This window comes from Triticum aestivum, chromosome 7B (genome assembly GCF_018294505.1).
Source record: "Triticum aestivum cultivar Chinese Spring chromosome 7B, IWGSC CS RefSeq v2.1, whole genome shotgun sequence".
Classification (NCBI taxonomy): domain Eukaryota; kingdom Viridiplantae; phylum Streptophyta; class Magnoliopsida; order Poales; family Poaceae; genus Triticum; species Triticum aestivum.
Genome location: NC_057813.1, coordinates 35,795,944 through 35,822,559, shown reverse-complemented (window position 1 = coordinate 35,822,559; position 26,616 = coordinate 35,795,944). Strand labels below are relative to the sequence as shown.

General features: G+C 46.5%; 1 protein-coding gene across 1 annotated transcript; it reads right to left on the bottom strand.

The window, feature by feature from the left end:
- Positions 1–14,694: 14,694 nt before the first annotated feature.
- On the bottom strand, positions 14,695–17,523 carry LOC123160420 (pentatricopeptide repeat-containing protein At5g48730, chloroplastic). The gene is made up of 3 exons (XM_044578239.1): positions 16,984–17,523; positions 16,504–16,910; positions 14,695–16,163 (listed from the first exon to the last, which is right to left on the bottom strand). The coding sequence occupies exons 1-3, from the start codon at positions 17,404–17,406 to the stop codon at positions 15,470–15,472; spliced, it is 1,524 nt and encodes a 507-aa protein (XP_044434174.1). The 5' UTR covers positions 17,407–17,523; the 3' UTR covers positions 14,695–15,469.
- Between the last annotated feature and the right edge of the window lie 9,093 nt (positions 17,524–26,616).

Below are 26,616 nucleotides of genomic sequence, written 5' to 3'. Positions count from 1 at the left end.
AAAGGTTCCGACCTGCTGACTGACCTCGCTGAAACATTTCTCAACCTCAGGAGGTATGATATCAAGCTTAACCCATCCAAGTGCACATTCGGAGTTCCTGGCGGGAAGTTACTCGGTTTTCTCGTTTCTGAACAAGGAATCGATGCAAACCCAGAGAAAGTGGGCACTATACTCCGAATGAAACGACCTGTGCGTGTGCACGATGTTCAGAAGCTTACTGGTTGCTTGGCCGCTTTAAATCGATTCATCTCTCGTCTCGGTGAGAAGGCATTGCCTCTTTACCGACTGATGAAGAAGTCAGACAAGTTCGAGTGGACTCCTGAAGCTGACGCAGCGTTTGCGGAGTTAAAAACCCTGCTTTCCACCCAGCCGGTGCTTGCTGCCCCGATCAGCAAAGAGCCTTTGCTGCTTTACATTGCAGCCACAGGACAAGTCGTCAGTACTGTACTTACGGTCGAGCGGGAAGAAGAAGGGAAAGCCTTCAAAGTTCAGCGCCCAGTATATTACATTTCTGAAGTCCTAACCCCATCAAAGCAAAGATACCCTAATTATCAGAAGCTTGTATATGGGATCTATATGACCACGAAGAAAGTTGCTCACTACTTCTGTGACCATACCATCACAATCGTCAGCGACGCACCCTTATCAGAGATTCTGCACAACAGAGATGCAACTGGCCGAGTGGCAAAGTGGGCGATTGAACTTCTTCCTCTGGATATCAGATTTGAGGCAAAGAAAGCTATCAAGTCCCAAGCAATAGCAGATTTCCTCGCCGAGTGGACTGAACAGCAGTTACCGACTCAAGTTCACTCGGAACACTGGACTATGTTCTTCGATGGCTCTAAAATGTTGAATGGTTCCGGTGCCGGGGTAGTGTTGGTTTCCCCCCGAGGAGATAAGCTCAGATATGTACTCCAGATTCACTTTGACTCCTCCAACAATGAAGCAGAATACGAAGCACTCTTGTACAGGTTGCGTATGGCTATTTCACTCGGCGTCTGTCGCCTCATGGTCTATGGTGACTCGGATTTAGTGGTCAACCAAGTGATGAAGGAGTGGGATGTCAGAAGCCCAGCCATGACTGGTTACTGCAATGCAGTCAGAAAGCTGGAAAAGAAATTTGAGGGATTAGAGCTCCATCACGTCCCCCGACTGAAAAACCAAGCAGCCGACGACTTGGCGAAGATAGGTTCCAAAAGAGAAGCCATCCCGAGTGGCGTGTTTTTGGAGCATGTTCACACGCCGTCAGTATAAGAAGATCCTTTCACTGAAGAAGCCCCGCAGCCAAAAAGCGCCACAGATCCGACTGAAGTCGAGGTCCCAGCTGTGGTCGACTTAATCATGGAAGTTCTGGTTATTACTCCCGACTGGACAGTGCCCTATATCGCGTATATTCTAAGGAAAGAGCTCTCGGAGAATGAAGAAGAGGCTCGAGAGGTCGTCCGTTGATCCAAGGCCTTTACCGTCATGAGGGGACAGTTGTACAGAGAAAGCGTGACTGGAGTCAGCCAGAAATGCATAACACCGGAAGAGGGTCGAATGATTCTCAACGATATCCACTCGGGGACCTGTGGCCATCATGCGTCCTCTCGGACCATTGTGGCTAAAGCATACCGAGCGGGTTTTTACTGGCCCAGAGCAAATGAAATGGCGAAAAAGATTGTCGACAAGTGTGAAGGATGTCAGTTCTACTCCAACATGTCACATAAACCCTCCTCAGCCTTGAAGACCATCCCGATCATCTGGCCTTTCGCTGTTTGGGGTTTAGATATGGTCGAACCCTTGAGAATTAGCAGGAGCGGCTTCACCCATGTACTGGTGGCAGTTGACAAGTTCACCAAGTGGATCGAGGCCAAGCCCATTAAAAATCTTGATGTTGGCACTGCCATCAGCTTCATCAGAGAATTAATATTTAGATATGGAGTTCCACATAGCATCATCACTGATAATGGGTCAAACTTCGACTCCGATCAATTCAAAGCTTTCTGCGCTTCCCAAGGCACACGAGTCGACTACGCTTCAGTCGCCCACCCCCAGTCGAATGGACAAGCAGAAAGAGCAAACGGCCTAATTCTCAAAGGACTGAAAACCCGGTTGATGCGCGACCTCAAGCACGCAGCAGGCGCGTGGGTCGACGAACTCCCATCAGTTCTTTGGGGATTGAGGACTACCCCAAATCGGTCGACTGGGAGGACTCCGTTCTTCCTGGTCTACGGGGCTGAGGCGGTCCTGCCAAGTGACATGCTTCACAATGCGCCGCGAGTCGAGCTCTACTCTGAAGCTGAAGCGGAACAAGCCCGGCAGGATGCAGTCGACCTCCTAGAAGAAGAAAGAGAGATGGCCATGATCCGATCGACCATCTATCAGCAAGACTTGCGTCGATTCTACGCCAGAAATGTGAAGAGCCGAGCCTTCCAGGAAGGAGACTTGGTCCTCCGAGTGGACCAACAGAAGCCACACAAACTTGCTCCTACTTGGGAAGGCCCCTTCATTATTACCAAAGTTCTCCACAACGGAGCATACCGTCTGTACAATGTCGATCGCCAGATTGACGAGCCACGAGCTTGGAATGTGGATATGCTTCGCCCCTTTTATACTTAAGTATTCACTCGGATGAGTTGTAATAAAAGTACTTCTGTAATTTATTTATCGAAGACAAGAGTTTTATAATTTTCCTAGTGATTGTTGTTACCTTTGTCCACATAAAACAGTCCCCCCAGCGGGTGGCTTAGCTGCGAATCCGTTTTGCCTAAGTTTGTAAAAGAAATCCTACCAAGTGTTAAGCCAGCCTTCCACTCAGAGGCTTAGCTGCGAATCCGTTTCGCCTAAGTTTAAACAAAATCCTACCGAGTGGAGAGAAAACCTCCCACTCGGAGGCTTAGCTGCAGCCCAGTGCTCGCCTAAGTTTTTGAAAATCCTACCGAGTGGTAAGCTAGCCTTCCACTCGGAGGCTTAGCTGCAGCCCAGTGCTCGCCTAAGTTTTTGAAAATCCTACCGAGTGGTAAGCCAGCCTTCCACTCGGAGGCTTAGCTGCAGCCCAGTGCTCGCCTAAGTATAAAATACAAACATGCGCTCCGCAAGGAGGACGAGGTGCAGTTCGACCCCTGCCTTCTCCTTCCGAGCTACGCCACAAATACAATGTGCGCTCCGCAAGGAGGACGAGGTGCAGGTCGACCCCTGCCTTCTCCTTCCGAGCTACGCCACAAATACAACGTGCGCTCCGCAAGGAGGACGAGGCACAGGTCGACTCCTGCCTTCTCCTTTCGAGCTACGCCACAAATACAACGTGCGCTCCGCAAGGAGGACGAGGCGCAGGTTGACTCCTACCTTCTCCTTCCGAGCTACGCCACAAATACAACGTGCACTCTGCAAGGAGGACGAGGTGCAGGTCGACTCCTGCCTTCTCCTTCCGAGCTACGCCACAAATACAACGTGCGCTCCGCAAGGAGGATGAAGCGCAGGTCGACTACTATCTTCTCCTTCGGGGGTACACCATGGAAATCCTACCGAGTGGTGAGCAAACCTCCCACTCGGGGGCTTAGCTGCAGCCCAGTGCTCGCCTAAGTTTCTGAAATCCTACCGAGTGGAGAGCAAACCTCCCACTCGGGGGCTTAGCTGCAGCCTAGTGCTCGCCTAAGTTTCTTAAAAATCCTACCGAGTGGAGAGCAAACCTCCCACTCGGGGGCTTAGCTGCAGCCCAGTGCTCGCCTAAGTTTCTTAAAAATCCTACCGAGTGGTGAGCAAACCTCCCACTCGGGGGCTTAGCTGCAGCCTAGTGCTCGCCTAAGTTTCTTAAAAATCCTACCGAGTGGTGAGCAAACCTCCCACTCAGGGGCTTAGCTGCAGCCCAATGCTCGCCTAAGTTTCTTGAAATCCTACCGAGTGGAGAGCAAACCTCCCACTCGGGGGCTTAGCTGCAGCCCAGTGCTCGCCTAAGTTTCTTAAAATCCTACCGAGTGGTGAGCAAGCCTCCCACTCGGAGGCTTAGCTGCAGCCCAGTGCTCGCCTAAGCGTGACGAGTACAAGTCGATTGTGCTTCATACCGACATGCAAAAGAGCATCACAAACACTAGTATATATTCCAAGCAAAAGATGATGATCGTTCGAAGGCAGAAGCAAACATGTTCGACGGCAAACCTAAATTCAGATAACGTCTTACGGATCCAGAAGTGCTCAGGCACCAAGCCTGTTAAAGTTGGTCAGTCACAAAAACTACTCGGCATTCCGAGGCAAATTTAAAGTATCAAGCATAAAAGTTTTTTACCCCTCCTGAGGAGGGCTGGAAGGCGCAACAAACTCGTCCAGGTCGATTCCATCTACGATCCGAGTGGTAGCAGCGATGAAGGTCTCCATGAAGGATCGGAAGTCATGCTTCTTGGTATTGGCCACCTTGAGAGCTGCCAGCTTGTCTTCTCGCACATCCTTGTAGTGGACACGGACAAGGGATAGGGCAACGTCGGCACCGCACCTGGCAGAAGACTTCTTCCATTCTTGCACTCGACTTGGAACTTCGTTCAGTCGAGTCATCAGGGACTCAAGGTCATTCTGAAGTGCTTCTCCTGGCCAGAGTGTCGTGTCGATGCGTGACGTCGCAACCTTCAGCCTTGCAAGATAGTCAACAACGGCAGCAACGCGAGACTCGAGTCGGAGCACGCTCATGGCAGTTTCATCCTTCACAGGAGAGTTGATGGGATCCAGGCTCGTCTCCAGTCGACCAGTCTCCTCCTCAAAGTTCTGGCAAAACTCTGTAGACACAACCTCAAAGTTAAGGCAGCAGTTTGGTGACGAGGTCAAAATTAAAAAGCGTGTCAGATATAAAGGGTTACCTTCAAGCATGAGGAATAGCTTCTTGGCGAGTCCTCCCAGATAAGCCTCCAGATCATTCTTCTTTCCCACCAGTTCGCTAGCTTTGTCACTCAGGACCATCTTGTCATTCTTCAGTCGAGTGACCTCCTGGTTGGCCACGTCGAGAGCAGCTTTCAGATTTCCTCTTCAAGTTTGCTGATCGAAGCCAACTTTTCTTCTGCGAGCATGGTCTTCTCGGAAGCTGCTTTCTGCGCCTCAGGGAGGTCAAGATCCTTCTTCTTTAGAGAATCCCTCAGTTTATCTGTAAATCACAGTAAGATCAGACTCGGGGATGGACAAGAAGCAAAGGCAGTCGTCAAGATTCGCACCAAACATACCTTTTGCCTCCTCCTTCGCCTTCGTGAAGTTCTCCTAGACGAGCTTTAGATCAAGTTCGAGTTGGATATGCTTATTCTCCAATTCAGTATAACGAGCTGAAAGCTCGCAAGATTTCTGCAAAAAACCAATCGACAGACATCAAAGATAGGTCACTTCTGAGTGACTAAGGGAAAAATTGTAGTATTTCTAAGACTACAGCTGAATCTAAACATTCAACTGTAGTCTCGGGGACTACACCCAGTGGGTGCACTCAGCGTGCCCCCACTAGTTCTATCAGCTAGACTCAGAGTCGATCAGTCGACCCAAAAAAAAAGAGTGGGTGTTTTCTTCGGACTATAGTCTACACCCAGTGGGTGCACTCAGCGTGCCCCCACCGGTTTTTGATTCCATTCAACCAGATCGAGTGAATACAATAAAAAAAACTCAAGACATAAAGACTATGGCCCACTGCCAGCAGTCGACCATAGCCTTGGGGACTACACCCAGTGGGTGCACTCAGCGTGTCCCCACCAACCCAGAATCTCAATCGACACATCCAGTGGAACACCCAGTGGGCATATGACAGATACTAAGATTTTCAGAAAGAAAAGTTTTTAGATACCATATCCTAACAGAACAGGCAGTGGCCGACCAACCTGAACATTGCTCTGAAGGGCTGAACTGGCGTCATAAGCTGCTTGACTGGCATCTCGGATCACCTTCACTTGCTCCATCATAACCCCTGCCTGGCGTATGGCTTCTTTTGCAGTGCTTGCTTGGTCTTGAGGGACGTGGTGGGTAGAGAAAAGTGAAGGCTGACCGGCACTCGACGACGAAGGGCGAACACTCGTCAGCGGCACCGCAAAGGATACGGTAGGCCGAGTGACACTGTCACCCTCCGCAACCAACATCTCATGTGCCGATACGCCCTGAGCTGCCTTGCCAGCGGACACTCTCCTATTCCTCCTCTGCCTCAGTGGTTCCTCGTCTTCATCATAATTAGGAAGATCAATGATGATATTAGATGGAGCTGCTGAAAAGAGTCAAAGTTAAAAACAAAGATCCCACCGACTGAAAACGAAACTTCAAAGGTCATACCAGGTTTGGAAGTGACGGCATCCTCCATTTCTTGATCGCCAGGTCTGGCCGAGGTATCAGAAGTAGCAGCACTGCAGTTTCAAAAATCAGTCGGTCAACTAACGAGTCGACCAAGAATAAATCCACGAGGAACAAGAGGACACAAGTTATGTCATTACCCAGAAATAGTGGGAATCACCATCTTCATCTTCGGTAAAGCCTTCGTCGGCTTCGATGGCACCACTCGAGATTGCTTCGGCGCTTTCTCAGTTGGCGCCGGAGAGGTCGTCCAAGGACACTTGGTCGATTGCACAACAGGCGTGGCCCCCTTGCCGCGCTCGACTGCAGGGTCATGGGCAAGCTTGGACCTTCTTTCAGAGCGAGAAGGCACTACTTCCTCCTCCTCTTCCTCCTCCTCCTCCTCATCGAAGCCAGCATCTTCACCACCCTCGTCACCATTCGATTTCCACTCCTCTTGACTTTCACCTCCACTTCCCTCCTCCTCCTCGGTCTGTGCTTGCGCCCCGTTGGGCATCGAATACAACTCAGTGGTAGCCTGAAAGACAACAAACAAGACAAAAGTCGATCGACTGAACCGCTGCAAAGCAGAATGGACGAAACATGATTACAGTCGGAGATAAGTAGTCATACCTTGTCTGGTTCATAAGATTGGTCGAGTGGAGGGATCCTCCTGGCCCCATGAGGGTTGTCCTTGTTTCCTGTGATGGCCGTCATCCACCTCTCCAGTGTGACGTCATCAACCTTCTCTGGGTGGACCCGAGTGGTGTCTTCGGTACCAGAGTACAACCACATCGGGTGGCCTCGGTATTGGAGTGGCTGGATGCGCCGTCGAAGGAAAACCTCCAGAAGATCTATGCCAGTCACACCGTCGCGAATGAGTTGGACTACCCGCTCCATCAACATTTTAACCTGAGCCTTCTCCTCCGGAATTACTTTCAGAGAAGACGGCTTGTTCACTCGACTCATGGTGAAGGGAGGGAGCCCAGTCGACTGCCCTGACGTTGACCGGTCTTGGCAATCGAACCAGGTCGACTGCCACCCTCTGACTGACTCGGGAAGGGTCATAGCTGGAAAGGCACTCTTACTCCTCATCTGGACCCCAAGACCCCCGCACATCTGGATTACTTGGGTTCTCTCGTCATTCGGATTAGCCTTCTTGACCGTCTGAGAGCGACAAGTGAATATGTGTTTAAAAAGGCCCCAGTGCGGCCGACAACCCAAGAAGTTTTCGCACAAAGACACGAAAGCGGCGAGATAGGCAATGGAATTAGGTGTGAAGTGGTGGAGCTGAGCCCCGAAGAAGTTCAGGAACCCTCGAAAGAAAAGAAGCGGCGGCAGAGAAAATCCACGATCGACATGAGTCGCTAGGAGGACACACTCACCCTCCTGGGGCTGCAGCTGCCACTCCGTCCCCGGAAGCCTCGCTGCCCCGTGCTCGATCAGCCCTTCGTTGGCCAGGTCGTCGAGATCCATTTGGGTGATGGTCGAGCGGATCCAATCCTCCTGGATCCAGCCTTGCGGCAGGTGAGACCGCGACGAGGATCCGCCCCGACTAGTCGGTCTCCCCTTCGCCTTTGCCGTCGCCTTCTTCGCCCGCTCCAAAGCCGCCGTCTTCTCTTTCACCATTGTCACCGACGAGGCCGGAACGGAGCAGCGACGCCGAATGGATGGCAAGCGCAGCGGATGAATCTGAAGACGGGGGAGGGGAAAATGAGGGAGCACTGTTCAAAAACCTCCGCCCAGTTCCTTATATAGAGTCGCTTCCGAATGGCTGACTGGTAGGCCCAAGCAATCCTGTCAAATCCCGGAACAGACGCGCGAGCGATACATGGCAAAAAAGGCGGCGTGGGAATCGAGGCGTCTCTGCCTTATCCCATCCGAGTACTGCGGCCTTCTCCGCTTCGCGCACTTCCCGAAATCCGGTTCCCGCTGAATCCGCTAACCACAGGGCAACTTGTCAGACGGAAGATGTCCTGCGATCCATCGCTCGGAATCTCCAAGTTTATAAAGTTCACTCAACAGATATAAAGAATGGATCAAGGCGACTGAAAGAAAAGTCGACACCATCACTTAGGAGCCATTGGTCCAGAGTAAGACACATTCACAACACCAGAAAACAGGTCGGAAAGATCATCAACTCCTTCCTCACTCAAACCTCGATCCATTCGGGGGCTAATGATGAAGTCATATACCTGGGGTAGGGTCATGGGCCTGTCCAAGGTACCCTCCCCCAGGGCATCTTTAGAAGAAGCCGTCTTCCAGTCGACCTAGAGGGACTCCACTCGACGGACTAGAAGACACTCGGCGAACATGAAGACACTCGACCATGAAGACTCACTCGACCACCAGGAGTTCAGGATCTACTCTGTATCCAAACGGTCTGTAATTAAGTAGTCTTTATGGTCATGATGACACTTTATGTAAGGCGTTACCAGTAACGCCTGGCCTTAATGTACTTTAAACCCTCCGCTACGTGGGCTGGCTGGGGTCTTGGCATCTTCTATATAAGCCACCCCCCTTCACTGGCAGAAGGGTTCGCACCCCTGTAACTCTCACACATATAATCCAGTCGACCGCCTCCGGGCACCGAGACGTAGGGTTGTTACTTCCTCCGAGAAGGGCCTGAACTCGTAAAACTCTTGTGTGCACAACTACTCCATAGCTAGGATCTTGCCTCTCCTTAGTACCCCCTACACTACTGTCAGACTTAGAACCACGACAGACGGTCCGCTGCATTTCAAGCCTCAGTTAGGCCAAACCGTCCTTTAACAGCTACTTCCTTCGTTCCTAAATCTGTCTTCCTATAGATTTCAATAGAGACTACATACGGATATATATAGGCGTATTTTAGACGTATTTTAGAGTGTAGATTCATTCATTTTCGTTCAAAGAAAGGAAAAGAAAAAGGCGGGCTAGCAACTTGGATTTAATCGGGTCTCTTGACCGCTTCCGGGTCGTTGCCGTCCGTATTGAATTAAATTTTTAGTGTTGCACGACACGACTCCACCAGGTAAAAAATGAGAGTGAGTTGGTGTGGTGAGCAGGGTTTATGATGTAATAATAATTTGCAAATTTATGACTCAAAACACATACTATTTTACACAAATAGTATATGACTAAATATATAAGTATATATGAATGCTTTGATTCATCTGTCGATGGTTATGGACGTGCTTAGCATTTTAAAAGGAGAAAAATGACTATGTTACAAGAAAAATTTACCGTGCTTAGTAGTGAATTTAACTCATGTACAAAAAAAATGACAACTTTTATGGTTGTTCATCTCAAGAAGTACAAATTTATTTTTTAATTCAGTTTTTCGGTATATACCATAAAAATCAAAGTTCAAATCAGTATGAAAAGTTCATACCATACCGAAACCAAAAACCATAAAAACCATAAAATCGGTTCGGTTCGGTTTATTTTCGGTATGAGTTTTCGGTTCGGTTTTTAAATGCACAGAGTGACCTGTGTACCATGCAAAGAGGGTCGAGATGTTCAAAACCCCCGTATTACTCCGTTGGTCTAGAATTTCTAATCATATTTCCCCCTTTCCTTTTCCTTTTTTTTGTTTTCACTTACAGACGCTCATTTTGTATAATTGTTTCTATCGAGCATGTTTTGAATTTTGCAATATTTATGATGCTTTCTTTAATGAAAATCAACGAGGAGGCTTGTTGTTTCGGGAAAAAAAATTGTATCCTTTTCCTCTCCTTAAGCTAAATAATTGTGAGCATGTGCAGCGGATTCTCTGATAGTGCATGCACTCTCTCTTTTTCATTTTCCATCCCCAGGAAACTAAGTTGGAAATTTGTATTTATGTTATATATGAGAGTAAAGGAAAAGGAATTAGTCTGGTTCTGCTCTCTTTCATGTTAAAAGTGAAAAGCAAATGGATTATGTATCCCACTATTAAGTTGGGATAGCGTACATATTGATGGCGCCTTATCAGGGAATAATAGCAAGAGGCACTTGTCCTCTAGGACCGTCTGAATCGCATGTGGGCTATTATATGTTCTTCTTACCCCTTTTGGTCACCCCTTTTCATAATGGAATGCATATTTTTCGAAAAAGATTGTGCCCTCACTACAATGGCGGCCTAGAATCGCAGGCTCGTGGGTGCCACAATTCGTTTACACTAAAAATCATCACAATCTCAACAAATACTATTAAAATAGCAAATAGGGGTGCCATGGCACCCACGACACCCCCACTACATCCGCCCCTGGCTCACTAGCTAGGCAGAGTTTGTTGTGCTCCATGCGAGTGTCGAGTTTGTACTACGACGTGGCCAAATTAGTAACTTGAGAGATTATGGCCGATAGAGTGTGATTAGCTAGATGTCGAGGCTGGGCTGTATCTCCGGAAGATGGCGGTGGAAGGCTACACATGGCGTGATAGCTATGCAGATGCCATGGTGGCAACCTTAGACTGAATTGGCCTTGGGAGTGTTGGAGGTTACGGGGCAGTGTGGGGTCCTCAAGGTGTGCTTCCACCGTCGACAAAGTTTGGCTTCTCTTCCAACTCCGCGGCAGGGGAGGCGGTGCTAGTGGGGTGGTGACCGGTGGCTCACGACATGTCTTTATGTTTCACCCAAGCATATCAAGGTCTCCACCCCTCTCGGGGGTGGGTCATGTCGAATCTGTCTTGCTCCATGCAGGGGGTGCGGGTACGCATGATGCAACAATGACATTTATTGTCGATGGGGGTGTGTTCGTATATGTTGTTCACTCCTTTTTCCAATTAACCTTGCAATTTTTATGTTTCTTAATAAACGAACAACGCCCTTGGTTGGTAACTACGAAAATGGATTCCAAGCTGGAAAATAATAGGTATAAAATGCTATAATAATATATTGTGCACACATAAAAAAATGCAAAAAAAAAACATTACCATTTTGCATGGGAGCAAGGCAAACAAGTTTGGCCAGGGCATTGTTTTCGCTTTCTCCTCATTTTTATGTGAGAAGAACGAGTGTGTATTATACGTACTTTAGAAACCCTTTACATGCGCAACCAGTTTCTTTTGGAATCCATTGCAAAGCGAGAACGGAGAAGGCATCAGTCCACTATTAAAATGGGAAGAACAAAGGGATTGTATATCCCACTTATGTATTGATGGCGCCTTATCTGGGAATAATCTCAAGAGGCACTTGTCCTCAAAGACCGTCTGAATCACTAACAGGCTATCATATATTCCTTTTACCCCTTTTGGTAACCCCCTTTTCGTAATGGCATGCATATTTTTCAAAAAAGATTGTGCGCTCACTAGGCACAGTTCTTTGTTGTGCTCCACGCGATTGTCGACTTTTGTACTACGGTGTGACAGGGTTATATTCCTGAGAGATTAGGGCAGATAGAGTGTGATTAGCTAGACGTCGAGGCTGCATCCCCAAAATGTTGCAGTGGAAGGCTAAGGCTAACATGGCGTGACAACTAGGTAGAGGCCATGGTGGCAACCTCAGACTGAATTGGACTCGGGGAGTGTTGATGGGGCAACGCAGGGTCCTTGAGGTGTGCTTCCACCGTCGGCAAAGTCACGGTGGCTTAATCCTACTCATCCCAAAGCGGGCTTCGTGCCCTTGCGTATGTGGCATTCGCTCGATTTTCCCAATTAACAAGGCAATGCTATTCTTCTTAATGAACGAACAATGCTCCTACTCGGTAACCCGAAAAGGGACCACGTGTTGGAAAACCCTAGATATTAAAGGCCATAATAACTCCCAAAAAAATGTTATTAGAATTACATAATATGTATACACAACAAAATCATGCAAAAAATATGGCCATTATGGAGCGAGGCAAACAAGTTTGGCTAGGGCATTTAGAGTCACATTTTTTCCACACTTTGCGGAAAGAACCGAGTGCACCACCACAGTCTCCAGAAAAACTTTGCAGGCGCAACCAGTTTTGGGTTGGAATCATCGCAAAGCGAGAGCCCAGAAGGCAGTCGGTCCGCTGCATTTCGAGCTTCAGTTAGGCCAAACCGTGCTTTTATCAGCTACACGCTGCACGAGTTGATATTCGTACTCCACTCCTCCCGCATCGATCCCAGCCAAGAACCACGTGCGATGGAACAAGAAGATCTTTTGGCCCGAGAACAACCCGATTCACAAGTCACAACGCGAGCTCCAGGTGTTTCTCGTCGCAATCTAGAAGGAGAACACGCACGGAAAGATTTTTTTTTTTGAGGGTACGCAAACTGCGTACCTTAGCTTTATAGAAGAAGAGAAAGATGAGATGAGATGAGATGCCGGCGGTCTCCGGGAATACTACATCGCGGAGGCCTGGCGGCCTTTGCTTTTGCTTTGGGCGACGGCTGTGCTGTGCTGTGCCCACCTTGTCCGTGAAGCCAGTCACGGGAACCACACTGGCTCGCCGGTAAAGGGACAGGTTCTTCCGTGCGTCCAAACGGCGCCCTCTCCTTCTCCTTGGAGGCTTCGCTTTAGCTTGGCGCCCCGTGCGTGCCAGACAGCTTGCTTTGCTGGCATAGTCCAGGTCGTTATAGTCGTCCTCCTAACTATGGAGTGTGGAATCATATGGAGGCCGGGCCAACCAATCATTTAAAAGCGTATAAGTCGGACAATTTACATATACTTTCTCTGCTAGTAGTACACTTAACTTTGTACTTTTGCAGCCTACCACACACCCACACAATGACACAAGCCACATGACAATCCTGGTGGAGCTTGATTCCCAGCTCCTCTACGCGGTGTTCGGTTCGATCGAGGGACCCGACGAATCGTCTCGCACTAGTAGCACCTCCAACCTAGCTTGGGTTTGGTTGGAGAAACCTCGAGTATTTGATAGTACGTACTACATGTGTGCTGGATTTGCAGTTGCCAGCCCCACGGATATTTCAGTCCAGCCAAAAGAAAGAAATGAAAGGAAATTCACATCCTTTCTGTTCGACTGATTTAACTCCATACGTGGGTCATTTTATTATTACTAACCTGTGGGGATGCAGGCCGCCCAATGAAGCAACACGCTGCTCATGCCCGCTTCAAGTACGCCGCCCTTGGAAATATCTTGATCCAGCCAAGGAAAGAACGGGAAAAAAAATCACTTTGTGGTGCATATGGTAGGAAAAAGAAGTTATTTTATGGACACTCTCTGTTTGAGTGGCTTCCTAAGTGGATACTTTCTGAAAGGATGCAGGCCACTAGTTTATTTAGTTAGTAACCGCAATCGTAGATCGTTATGGTATATATCTTCTCTACATCTGTCTCTTGACATTTTTCTACTGCTCGTGGATGGGGTATGCGCACGGAGTGGTGGCATGGCACAGTGGGGCATTAGACAACTCTTTCCCCAACTGTACCAGTACCAAGTGCCATGATTTGGACATATAAAATGATCAGATCAGTTCCTGCGCAGGTTAGCGAGCTAGCACCTAGCTGTGTTTGGCCCCGGGACGGCTGCTTAGCCACCGACAAGCCACAGCTCGGCACAACTGTATTGGTGTGGTTCCGTAAACTAATACTCCCTCCATTCAGAATTACTTGCGCAGAAATGAATGTATTTAGACGTATTTTAGTTTTAGATACATTCATTTCCGAGACAAGTAATTCCGAACGGAAGGAGTATAAGAGTAGTGATCTAAACGCTCTTATATTAGTTTATGGAGGGAGTACTAGTAGCACTGATCTCCATAAAAAAACAGTACTCCACTGATTCTTCTAGTAAGCTGGAAGATTTTGGAACTCACACAGCAGTAGGTGGCCTGACCCCAGGAGCAGCCACAAATGTTGTTCAAATTCAAAATAATCTGCTCCAGTTCAAAAAAAAAACCCACCAGGTCTTGGAACAAAGCAATCCCCTGAAAATGGCGAAGTTCAGAGAACATCAGAAGAAGAAGAAGAAAAACAGAGAACATATAGCTTTCAGGGCTGATAGCATTGTACAGATAATACTGGCTTGGATCAAAATTATGACACACAGTACCACAATAGCAGAGACAGAGAACCTGATCAGGTTGTTCACTGCGAGTGGCCTTGCATCGGGTTGCTGCTCGCATCACATGCACAGATCCCAGACACATCACAACAGCATCGGATAATTAATGTCCCTATACAGCACAGCAAGATCTGGATACCGATATACAAATTTTGGACGGCTGCAATTGGTTTAAGCAATAAGCATCACCATGCCTGGAAGTGAAAATATTCTACAGGAAATAAACAGGTCACAGGGCCTCAAGCTACTGACAAAGTATGGAAAATACCAATACCCCTTTTAATTGATGAATGGCACTAGACACAGAAAACCTGAATTCATGAAGAGCTTTGTAGCTTCTTTTACTTGATTTCTCAAAGCTGAGGATATCTACAATTAACTCAGAGCTACTACAAGCCCTGGTCATCTCTTTACTACTTGATACTTAAAAAATAATACCACGATAAATGGTCGGACGGCAATTCAAACAAAAAAATGAAGATTGCTCCACACACAATATTCCATTCCATAAACTTTAGAGCCTTTGTTGAATACAGGTCAAGATAGAATAGAATCTCCTTTTACAACAATTCCTCGGTCCATTAGTTAGGTGCCAGTTTTTTTGCAGGACAGTGATGTCAACAATGTTAGGTGAAATACCAAACAATCAACTAGCCCATTTCCTAGAAATTTAAAGGTAGAACACTACAACATTTGATTTTGTTAGCATATTATAAGCTTCTCTCCATCTTTGCGTAAGTCAGTAGGACATACGATGTCATGTACAGCTGTAAGAGCAATACATCAAGGCACAATGACACAGCACAATCTGAAGAGTGTCACCAGCACACCACTAATAGTTGTATTTGATTGTCACGAAACTCATAGCTACTGATGGAGGGCTTCAAATTCCTCTCTTGTTCACTTCCCTTCAGTCGCAAAGCCAGTTTGGATTCATTTGCGATCATCAACTCATTCTTGGGATGCCATAACCATAGGCAACTTTGCTATCCGACATATGCTACCAGAGAGTTCTGTACTTCAGCTGTTGAACTTCTAAGGCAAAATTTTGTGCCTCTGAATTGCCACCGACTAAATGTTTGATTCAGTAACACAAGTTTCTCCTTAAGGGCGTCAAAGAGAAGAATATGACTGATGCTTCTTTGCAAAGGGCAAACCGAGTGATGCTTTTATGCAGGTCATTCCATCTTCTTGGAGAAAAATGCAGAGAACAGAACCCATAAGTTCAGTAGTATCTGTTTTAATGTTTAGACCTACTTGTTGTCTGTAGATCGCCCATCTTTTAGGTCACGCAGGTACTGAACACGATGATCATCAATCCCTTTGACGAGAAACCATTTGATCATGGTAGTGCAGGTTACCTTGTCTGGTCTTATTTGCTCTTCCTTCATCATATTGAGAACATCCCACATCTCTGCCAAGCGCCCCACCCTCCCATATGCGTCCACCAAACAGTTGAAAAACACAATATCCAACGTGATATCTGAATTCTCGACAACTCTTAACACTGTCTCTATTTTCTTTACTTGATCAGCCCTTCCATATGCTCTAATCAATGAACAGAGGGTAACACAGTTAGGCTTTATACGGTCTGATTTCATCAATCTAAAGATGTATTCCATCTGTTCAAGATCGCCGGCCCTTCCGAATGCATCAATAACTACGTTGTATGTGACTATTGTCCAGGAATAGTAATACTTCTGCATGTACTCCATCACTGCTCCCATCTTCTCATACATTTTAGCTTTACCATAGGAATCAAGTAAAATGTTGTAGGTCTTAATGTTTGGGGAGATACCAGATGCCTGGAACTTCTCGTAGCAGCTTTCCATTGTCTCAATCTGACCACTGCTACCGAAAGCTCTGAGAGTAGAATTCATTGTCCACACATCAGGCTTGCAGTCTTCAGACAACATCTCAAGAAGAGTTGACTCCATCTCAGCAAACCTTAAATGCAAATGATGAAACCTTGTTAGCTTAATACTTCGTGACGGAAAACATACCAGGAAAAACACGAATTTGGAAAACCAGGAAATGCATTTGGATGGCAACAATAAACTTGGTTTTCCTAAAGATTGGACATATTTGAAGATTTTCTTTCTTTCTGAATAGATGATATTTGAAGACGTGACCCAACTGCCAAGCATAGACTATAAATTTCAGGATGATCTAGTGCATCACTGATGATTAACAAAACAGTTTGCAGGACATATTCAATAGATATGTAAGGAAATAGCACCTTAATTATAAGATTATATCATAAGCATATGTTCTTATTGCCGATTACCTTCCTGCTTTCCCATGAGCATCAATGAGAGTGTTATAAGTCACGGTGTTCGGGCGGATACCCGCGCGCGCCATATCCTCCAGCAAGTCCTTCACCTTGTCGAAGTCATGGGCGTGCAAGCAGGACTTGATGAGAATGGAGTATGTCTGGACATCGGGCCGGCAACCAGGGGTGGCCTTCATCTGATCAAGCAAGGCGAAAGCCCTGTCGAAGCTGCCGCTCCTGCTGTACGCCGAGACAAGGGCCGTGTACGACTCGAGGTTGGGGGCGCAGCCCTCGTCGACCATGGCCTGGAAGAGCTCGTGCGCCTTCCCCGGCTGCTTGCACTTGCCGAGCATGGTGATGAGCTTGATGTATATGCCGACGTACGGCCTGTACCACACCTGGTCCCGCATTAGCTCGAACACCTGGGCGTCAGTGGGCACGGCAACGTTAGACAGAGCCCGCGGCGGTGACTGGGGAGCTGTGAAGCGGGGGTACCTTGAGGGCGGACTCCCAGCGGAGGGCGGCGACGCGGTCGTGGAGGGCCTCGAGTACGGTGCGGGGGAGGAGGCGGCGGGTGCCCTTGCCGGGCTCGCGCTTGTCGAGGACGGCCTTGGTGGCCTCGCGCCGGAGGATGATGGAGAGCGCCTTCCGGGAGGCGATCTTGCGGTTCACCTCCTCCTTCCGCTGCCGCTCGAACTCCTCCGCCGCGGCCTCGTCCTGTTCCTCCTCCCGCCGCCGCCTGCTCTCCCCCGCGCCCGCCGCGCCCCTGGCGCTCTGCTGCTGCTGCTGCTCCCGCGGCGAGGCGGCCGCTGCTGGCGGCGGGAACGCGCGGCCGTGAAGACGGCGCGTGGGCGTGCTGAGGGCGGAGGAGGGAGAGGGGAGCGTGGGGAAGGGGGACGCCACCGGCGCGGCGGCCATTGCGCGGCGAGGGGAGCCGGGAGGGAGCTGCGGTGTGGAGTGATGGAGATTTTTGCGGGGGACTGGATGAGACTGCGGGCAACGAGCAGTGAGGAGAAGAAGCTCCGTGGACCGTCTGATGGAGGAGCAACGCCTGGGATGGGGTCTCCTGTACAGTAGTAATCAAGACGCTCTGCCGAATTGCAGAAATGTTGTGCATACAAAGAACCCATTGGTTCAAAGTAATTTTCAGAGGATATTTCAGAGGGTTTGGACCCCTAATCCTTTTTTCTGCGGTTCGTTTGATTCGTAGGATTGCAATCCTCATGAAATTTCTTGGGGCAAGTTCAAAAGGTTTTCTATATTCCTCGCTAAAACTAGGATTTTCATAAAATTTCTTGGGTTACATCCTTATAAAAAAAGTTCACATCAACGCTCCAAGTCCTAGATTATGGAGTGTTAGCTAATCTTACGGATGAGTAATGTACTGTTGGTTAGGAAAGGCCATCACTTTAGAAAGTCTTAAGGGTTTGTTTGGTTGCGTGCATCAATTCTAGGCGTAATGTATCTATGGTCCGGTTCAGCCTGACTAAGAAAAACAGCCTCAAGGCCATGCTCTGCACCTCCTTTGATGGTCTGTATTGCATCGATGGTCATTTCTATGACTTTTGTTCGGTTACCTGCCTGCCTATGTATTTTCAGGGGGAGCAGATGCAAAACACATGTATTTGGTTATGTGCAACTTTCCTGTTCCGCTCTTCTCTTTTAAACATGACAACATTATCATCCTATGCATCACGCACGATCATTTCAAAAGCACTAACAACATGCACACAAAACACATAAGCATATTAATTAAGTTCATTATTGGGTGCTTTGTGCACGACATCCCATGGCCCCATACACTATCTAACATGAGGGGGTTGAACCCCTCATCGAAACAACGCAAGTCTTGGGGGGTAGACCATGCCCATAACCGACATCAGTTTACGACAATACTGATTAAACTAGATCTATTATTACTGTAGAAAGAATAATCACAAGTCTCTAACAACCTACCCATGCCTAATGCAATAGTAGCAGTTGACAGTGGAATTGCCTCTGTCAAAGACCTTCGCCTTGAAGGTGGAAGTGTCGAGCTTCAAAACGACTATGTCGTCGGTTCCTACTCGGTGCTTCCGGTAGAAGCCAGTCCTGTTGGGGAACGTAGTAATTTTAAAAAATTTCCTACGCACACGCAAGATCATGGTGATGGCATAGCAACGAGAGGGGAGAGTGTTCGTCTACGTACCCTCGTAGACCGTAAGCGGAAGCGTTATGATAACGCGGTTGATGTAGTCGTACGTCTTCACGATCCGACCGATCCAAGTACCGAACGTACGGCACCTCCGAGTTCAGCACATGTTCAGCTCGATGACGATCCCCGGACTCCGATCCAGCAAAGCTTCGGAGATGAGTTCCGTCAGCACGACGGCGTGGTGACGATGATGATGCTCTACCGGCTCAGGGCTTCGCTAAACTCCGCGACGATATGACCGAGGTGGAATATGGTGGAGGGGGGCACCGCACACGGCTAACGAACGATCCGTAGATCAACTTGTGTTGTTGTTCCTGGAGGTGCCCCCTGCCCCCGTATATAAAGGAGCAAGGGGGGAGGGGGCGGCCGGCCTAGGAGGGGCGCGCCAAGGGGAGTCCTACTCCCACCGGGAGTAGGACTCCCTCCTTCCTTGTTGGAGTAGGAGAAGGGGGGAAAGAGGAGGAGAGGAGGAAGGAAAGGGGGGCCGCACCCCTTGTCCAATTCGGACCAAAGGGGGGCTGCGCGCCTCCTTCCTTTCGGCCTCTCTCCTCTATTACCGTATGGCCCAATAAGGCCCATATACTCCCCGGCGAATTCCCGTAACTCTCCGGTACTCCGAAAAATACCCGAATCACTCGGAACCTTTCCGAAGTCCGAATATAGTTGTCCAATATATCGATCTTTACGTCTCGACCATTTCGAGACTCCTCGTCATGTCCCCGATCTCATCCGGGACTTCGAACTCCTTCGGTACATCAAAACTCATAAACTCATAATATAACTGTCATCGAAACCTTAAGCGTGCGGATCCTACGGGTTCGAGAACTATGTAGACATGACCTAGAACTATTCTTGGTCAATAACCAATAGCAGAACCTGGATGCTCATGTTGGCTCCTACATATTCTACGAAGATCTTTATCGGTCAAACTGCATAACAACATACGTTGTTCCCTTTGTCATCGGTATGTTACTTGCCCGAGATTCGATCGTCGGTATCCAATACCTAGTTCAATCTCGTTACTGGCAAGTCTCTTTTCTCGTTACACAATGCATCATCTCGCAACTAACTCATTAGTCACATTGCTTGCAAGGCTTATAGTGATGTCCATTACCGAGAGGGCCCAGAGATACCTCTCCAACAATCGGAGTGACAAAACCTAATCTCGAAATACGCCAACCCAACATGTACCTTTGGAGACACCTGTAGTACTCCTTTATAATCACCCAGTTACGTTGTGACGTTTGGTAGCACCCAAAGTGTTCCTCCGGTAAACGGGAGTTGCATAATCTCATAGTTACAGGAACATGTATAAGTCATGAAGAAAGCAATAGCAACATACTAAACGATCAAGTGCTAGGCTAATGGAATGGGTCATGTCAATCACATCATTCTCCTAATGATGCGATCCCATTAATCAAATGACAACACATGTCTATGGTTAGGAAACATAACCATCTTTGATTAATGAGCTAGTCAAGTAGAGGCATACTAGTGACTATATGTTTGCCTATGTATTCACACATGTATCATGTTTCCGGTTAATACAATTCTAGCATGAATAATAAACATTTATCATGAAATAAGGAAATAAATAATAACTTTATTATTGCCTCTAGGGCATATTTCCTTCAGTCTCCCACTTGCACTAGAGTCAATAATCTAGTTCACATCGCTATGTGATTTAACACCAATATTCACATCTGCATGTGATTAATACCCATAGTTCACATCATCATGTGATCAACACCCAAAGGGTTTACTAGAGTCAATAATCTAGTTCACATCGCTATGTGATTAACACCCAAAAGAGTACTAAGGTATGATCATGTTTTGCTCGTGAGAGAAGCTTAGTCAACGGGTCTATCACATTCAGAGCCGTATGTATTTGCAAACATTCTATGTCTTCAATGCTCTGCATGGAGCTACTCTAGCTTAATTGCTCCCACTTTCAATATGTATCCAGTTTGAGACTTAGAGTCATCTGGATTAGTGTAAAAGTTTGCATCGATGTAACTCTTTACGACGAACTCTTTTATCACCTCCATAATCGAGAAACATATCCTTATTCTACTAAGGATAATTTTGACCAATGTCCAGTGATCTACTTCTAGATCACTATTGTACTCCCTTGCCAAACCAGGGCAGAGTATACAATAGGTCTGGTCCATAGCATGGCATACTTTTATAGAACCTATGACTGATGCATAAGGAATGACTTTCATTCTCTTTCTATTTTCTGCCGTGGTCGGGTCTTGAGTCTTACTCAATTTCACACCTTTGCAACACAGGCAAGAACTCTTTCTTTGACTGTTCCATTTTGAATTATTTCAAAATCTTGACAAGGTATGTACTTATTGAAAAACTTATCAAGCGTCTTGATCTATCTCAATAGATCTTGATGCTTAATATGTAAGCAGCTTCACTGAGGTCTTTCTTTGAAAAACTCCTTTCAAACACTCCTTTATGCTTTGCAGAATAATTCTACATTATTTCCGATCAACAATATGTCATTCACATATACTTATCAGAAATGTTGTAGTGCTCCCACTCACTTTCTTGTAAATACATGCCTTTCCAAAGTCTGTATAAAACCATATGCTTTGATCAACTCATCAAAGCGTATATTCCAACTCCGAGAGGCTTGCATCAGTCCATTGATGGATCGCTGGAGCTTGCACATTTTGTTAGCACCTTTAGGATTGACAAAACCTTCTGGTTGCATCATATGCAACTCTTCTTTAATAAATCCATTAAGGAATGCAGTTTTGACATCCATTTGCCAGATTTCATAAAATGTGGCAATTGCTAACATGATTCGGACAGACTTAAGCATCGTTACGAGTGAGAAAATCTCATCGTATTCAACACCTTGAACTTGTCGAAAACCTTTTGCAACAAGTCGAGCTTTGTAGATAGTAACACTACTATCAGTGTCCGTCTTCCTCTTGAAGATCCATTTATTTTCTATGGCTTGCCGATCATCGGGCAAGTCCACCAAAGTCGACACTTTGTTCTCATACATGGATCCCATCTCAGATTTCATAGCCTCAAGCCATTTTGCGGAATCTGGGCTCACCATCGCTTCTTCATAGTTCGTAGGTTCATCATGGTCTAGTAACATGACTTCCAGAACAGGATTACCGTACCACTCTGGTGCGGATCTTACTCTGGTTGATCTACGAGGTTCTGTAGTAACTTGTTCTGAAGTTTCATGATCATCATCATTAGCTTCCTCACTAATTGGTGTAGGTATCACTGGAACTGTTTTCAGTGATGAACTATTTTCCAATTCAGGAGAAGGTACAATTACCTTATCAAGTTCTACTTTCCTCCCGCTCACTTCTTTCGAGAGAAACTCCTTCTCTAGAAAGGATCCATTCTTAGCAACGAATGTTTGCCTTCGGATCTGTGATAGAAGGTGTACCCAATAGTTACCTTTGGGTATTCTATGAAGACGCACTTCTCCGATTTGGGTTCGAGCTTATCAGGTTGAAACTTTTTCATATAAGCATCGCAACTCCAAACTTTAAGAAACGACAACTTAGGTTTACTGCTAAACCATAGTTCCTACGGTGTCGTCTCAACGGATTTAGATGGTGCCCTTTTAAACGTGAATGCAGTTGTCTCTAATGCATAACCCCAAAACGATAGTGGTAAAACCGATAAGAGACATCATAGATCGCACCATATCCAATAAAGTGCAGTTACGACGTTCGGACACACCATAACGTTGTGGTGTTCCAGGTGGCGTGAGCTGTGAAACTATTCCACATTGTTTTTAATTGAAGACCAAACTCGTAACTCAAATATTCGTCTCCGCGATCAGATCGTAGAAACTTTATTTTCTTGTTACGATGATTTTTCCACTTCACTCTGAAATTCTTTGAACCTTTCAATTATTTCAGACTTATGTTTTATCAAGTAGATATACCCATATCTGCTCAAATCATCTTGTGAACCTCAGAAAATAACGATACTTGCCACGAGCATCAACATTCATTGGATCACATACATCGGTATGTATTATTTCCAATAAGTCAGTAGCTTGTTCCATTGTTCCGGAGAACGGAGTTTTAGTCATCTTGCCCAAAAGGCACGGTTCGCAAGCATCAAATGATTCATAACCAAGTGATTCCAAAAATCCATCTTTATGGAGTTTCTTCATGCGCTTTACACCGATATGACCCAAACGGCAGTGCCACAAATAAGTTGCACTATCATTATCAACTTTGCATCTTTTGGCATTAATATTATGAATATGTGTATCACTACGATCGAGATCCAACAAACTATTTTCATTGGGTGTATGACCATCAAAGGTTTTATTCATTTAAACAGAATAACAATTATTCTATGATTTTAAATGAATAACCGTATTGCAATAAATATGATCAAATCATATTCATGCTCAACGCAAACACCAAATAACATTTATTTAGGTTCAACACTAATCCCGAAAGTATAGGGAGTGTGCGATGATGATCATATCAATCTTGGAACCACTTCCAACACACATCGTCACTTCACCCTCAACTAGTTTGTGTTTATTCTGTAACTCCTATTTCGAGTCACTAATTTTTAGCAACCGAACAAGTATCAAATACTCAGGGGCTTCTATAAACACTAGTAAGGTACACATCAATAACCTGTATATCAAATATACCCTTGTTCACTCTGCCATCCTTCTTATCCACCAAATATTCAGGGTATTTCCGTTTCCAGTGACCATTTCCTTTGCAGTGTAAGCACTCAGTTTCAGGCTTTGGTTCAGCTTTGGGCTTCTTCGTGGGAGTGACAACTTGATTGTCATTCTACTTGAAGTTCCCTTTCTATCCCTTTGCCCTTTTCTTGAAACTAGTGGTCTTGTCAATCATCAACACTTGATGCTCTTTCTTGATTTCTACCTTCGTCGATTTCAACATCACGAAGAGCTCGGGAATCGTTTTCGTCATCCCTTGCATACTATAGTTCATCACAAAGTTCTACTAACTTAGTGATGGTGACTAGAGAACTTTGTCAATCACTATCTTATCTGGAAGATTAACTCCCACCTGATTCAAGCGATTGTAGTACCCAGACAATCTGAGCACATGCTCACTAGTTGAGCGATTCTCCTCCATCTTTTAGCAATAGAACTTGTTGGAGACTTCATATCTCTCAACTCGGGTATTTGCTTGAAATATTAACTTCAATTCCTGGAACATCTCATATGGTCCATGACGTTCAAAACGTCTTTGAAGTCCCGATTCTAAGCCGTTAAGCATGGTGCACTAAACTATCAAGTAGTCATCATATTGAGCTAGCCAAACGTTCATAACGTCTGCATCTGCTCCTGCAATAGGTCTGTCACCTAGCGGTGCATCAAGGACATAATTCTTCTGTGCAGCAATGAGGATAAACCTCAGATGACGGATCCAATCCGCATCATTGCTACTAACATCTTTCAACACAATTTTCTCTAGGAACATATCAAAATAAACATATGAAAGCAACAACGCAAGCTATTGATCTACAACATAATTTGCAAAATACTACCAGGACTAAGTTCATGATAAATTTAAGTTCAATTAATCATATTACTTAAGAACTCCCACTTAGATAGACATCCCTCTAATCCTCTAAGTGATTACGTGATCCATATCAACTACACCATGTCCGATCGTCACGTGAGATGGAGTAGTTTCAATGGTGAACATCAATATGTTGATCATATCTACTATATGATTCTCGCTCGACCTTTCGGTCTCCGTGTTCCGAGGCCATATCTGTATATGCTAGGCTCGTCAAGTTTAACCTGAGTATTCCGCGTGTGCAACTGTTTTGCACCCGTTGTATTTGAACGTAGAGCCTATCACACCCGATCATCACGTGGTGTCTCAGCACGAAGAACTTTCGCAACGGTGCATACTCAGGGAGAACACTTCTTGATAATTAGTGAGAGATCATCTTAAAATGCTACCGTCAAACAAAACAGAATAAGATGTATAACAGATAAACATCATATGCAATCAAAATATGTGACATGATATGGCATGATCATCTTGCGCCTTTGATCTCCATCTCCAAAGTACTGTCATGATCTCTATCGTTACCGGCACGACACCATGATCTTCATCATCTTGATCTATATCAATGTGTCGTCACATGGTCGTCTAGCCAACTATTGCTCTTGCAACTATTGCTATCGCATAGCGATAAAGTAAAGCAATTATTTGGCACTTGCATCTTATGCAACAAAGAGACAACCATAGAGTTTCTGCCAGTTGCCGATAACTTCAATAAAACATGATCATCTCATACAACAACTTATATCTCATCATGTCTTGACCATATCACATCATAACATGCCCTGCAAAAACAAGTTAGACGTCCTCTACTTTGTTGTTGCAAGTTTTACGTGGCTGCTACGGGCTGAGCAAGAACCGTTCTTACCTACGCATCAAAACCACAACGATAGTTCGTCAAGTTGGTGCTGTTTTAACCTTCTCAAGGACCGGGCGTAGCCACACTCGATTCAGCTAAAGTGAGAGAGACAGACACCCGCCAGCCACCTTTAAGCACAAGTGCTCGTAATGGTGAAACCAGTCTCGCGTAAGCGTACGCGTAATGTCGGTCCGGGCCGCTTCATCTTACAATACCGCCGAACCAAAGTATGACATGCTGGTAAGCAGTATGACTTGTATCGCCCACAACTCACTTGTGTTCTACTCGTGCATATAACATCAACGCATAAAACCTGGCTCGGATGCCACTGTTGGGGAACGTAGTAATTTCAAAAAATTTCCTACGCACACGCAAGATCATGGTGATGGCATAGCAACGAGAGGGGAGAGTGTTCGTCTACGTACCCTCGTAGACCGTAAGCGGAAGCGTTATGATAACGTGGTTGATGTAGTCGTACGTCTTCACGATCCGACCGATCCAAGTACCGAACGTACGGCACCTCCGAGTTCAGCACACGTTCAGCTCGATGACGATCCCCGGGCTCCGATCCAGCAAAGCTTCGGGGATGAGTTCCGTCAGCACGATGGCGTGGTGACGATGATGATGCTCTACCGGCGCAGGGCTTTGCCTAAACTCCGCGACGATATGACCGAGGTGGAATATGATGGAGGGGGGCACCGCACACGACTAAGGAACGATCCGTAGATCAACTTGTGTTGTTGTTCCTAGAGGTGCCCCCTGCCCCCGTATATAAAGGAGCAAGGGGGGAGGGGGCGGCCGGCCTAGGAGGGGCGCGCCAAGGGGAGTCCTACTCCCACCGGGAGTAGGACTCCCTCCTTCCTTGTTGGAGTAGGAGAAGGGGGAAAGAGGGGGAGAGGAGGAAGGAAAGGGGGGCGCACCCCTTGTCCAATTCGGACCAGAGGGGGGCTGCGCGCCTCCTTCCTTTCGGCCTCTCTCCTCTATTCCCGTATGGCCCAATAAGGCCCATATACTCCCCGGCGAATTCCCGTAACTCTCCGGTACTCTGAAAAATACCCGAATCACTCGGAACCTTTCCGAAGTCCGAATATAGTCGTCCAATATATTGATCTTTACATCTCGACCATTTCGAGACTCCTCGTCATGTCCCCGATCTCATCCGGGACTCCGAACTCCTTCGGTACATCAAAACTCATAAACTCATAATATAACTGTCATCGAAACCTTAAGCGTGCGGATCCTACGGGTTCGAGAACTATGTAGACATGACCTAGAACTATTCTTGGTCAATAACCAATAGAGGAACCTGGATGCTCATGTTGGCTCCTACATATTCTACGAAGATCTTTATCGGTCAAACCGCATAACAACATACGTTGTTCCCTTTGTCATCGGTATGTTACTTGCCCGAGATTCGATCGTCGGTATCCAATACCTAGTTCAATCTCGTTACCGGCAAGTCTCTTTTCTCGTTACATAATGCATCATCCCACAACTAACTCATTAGT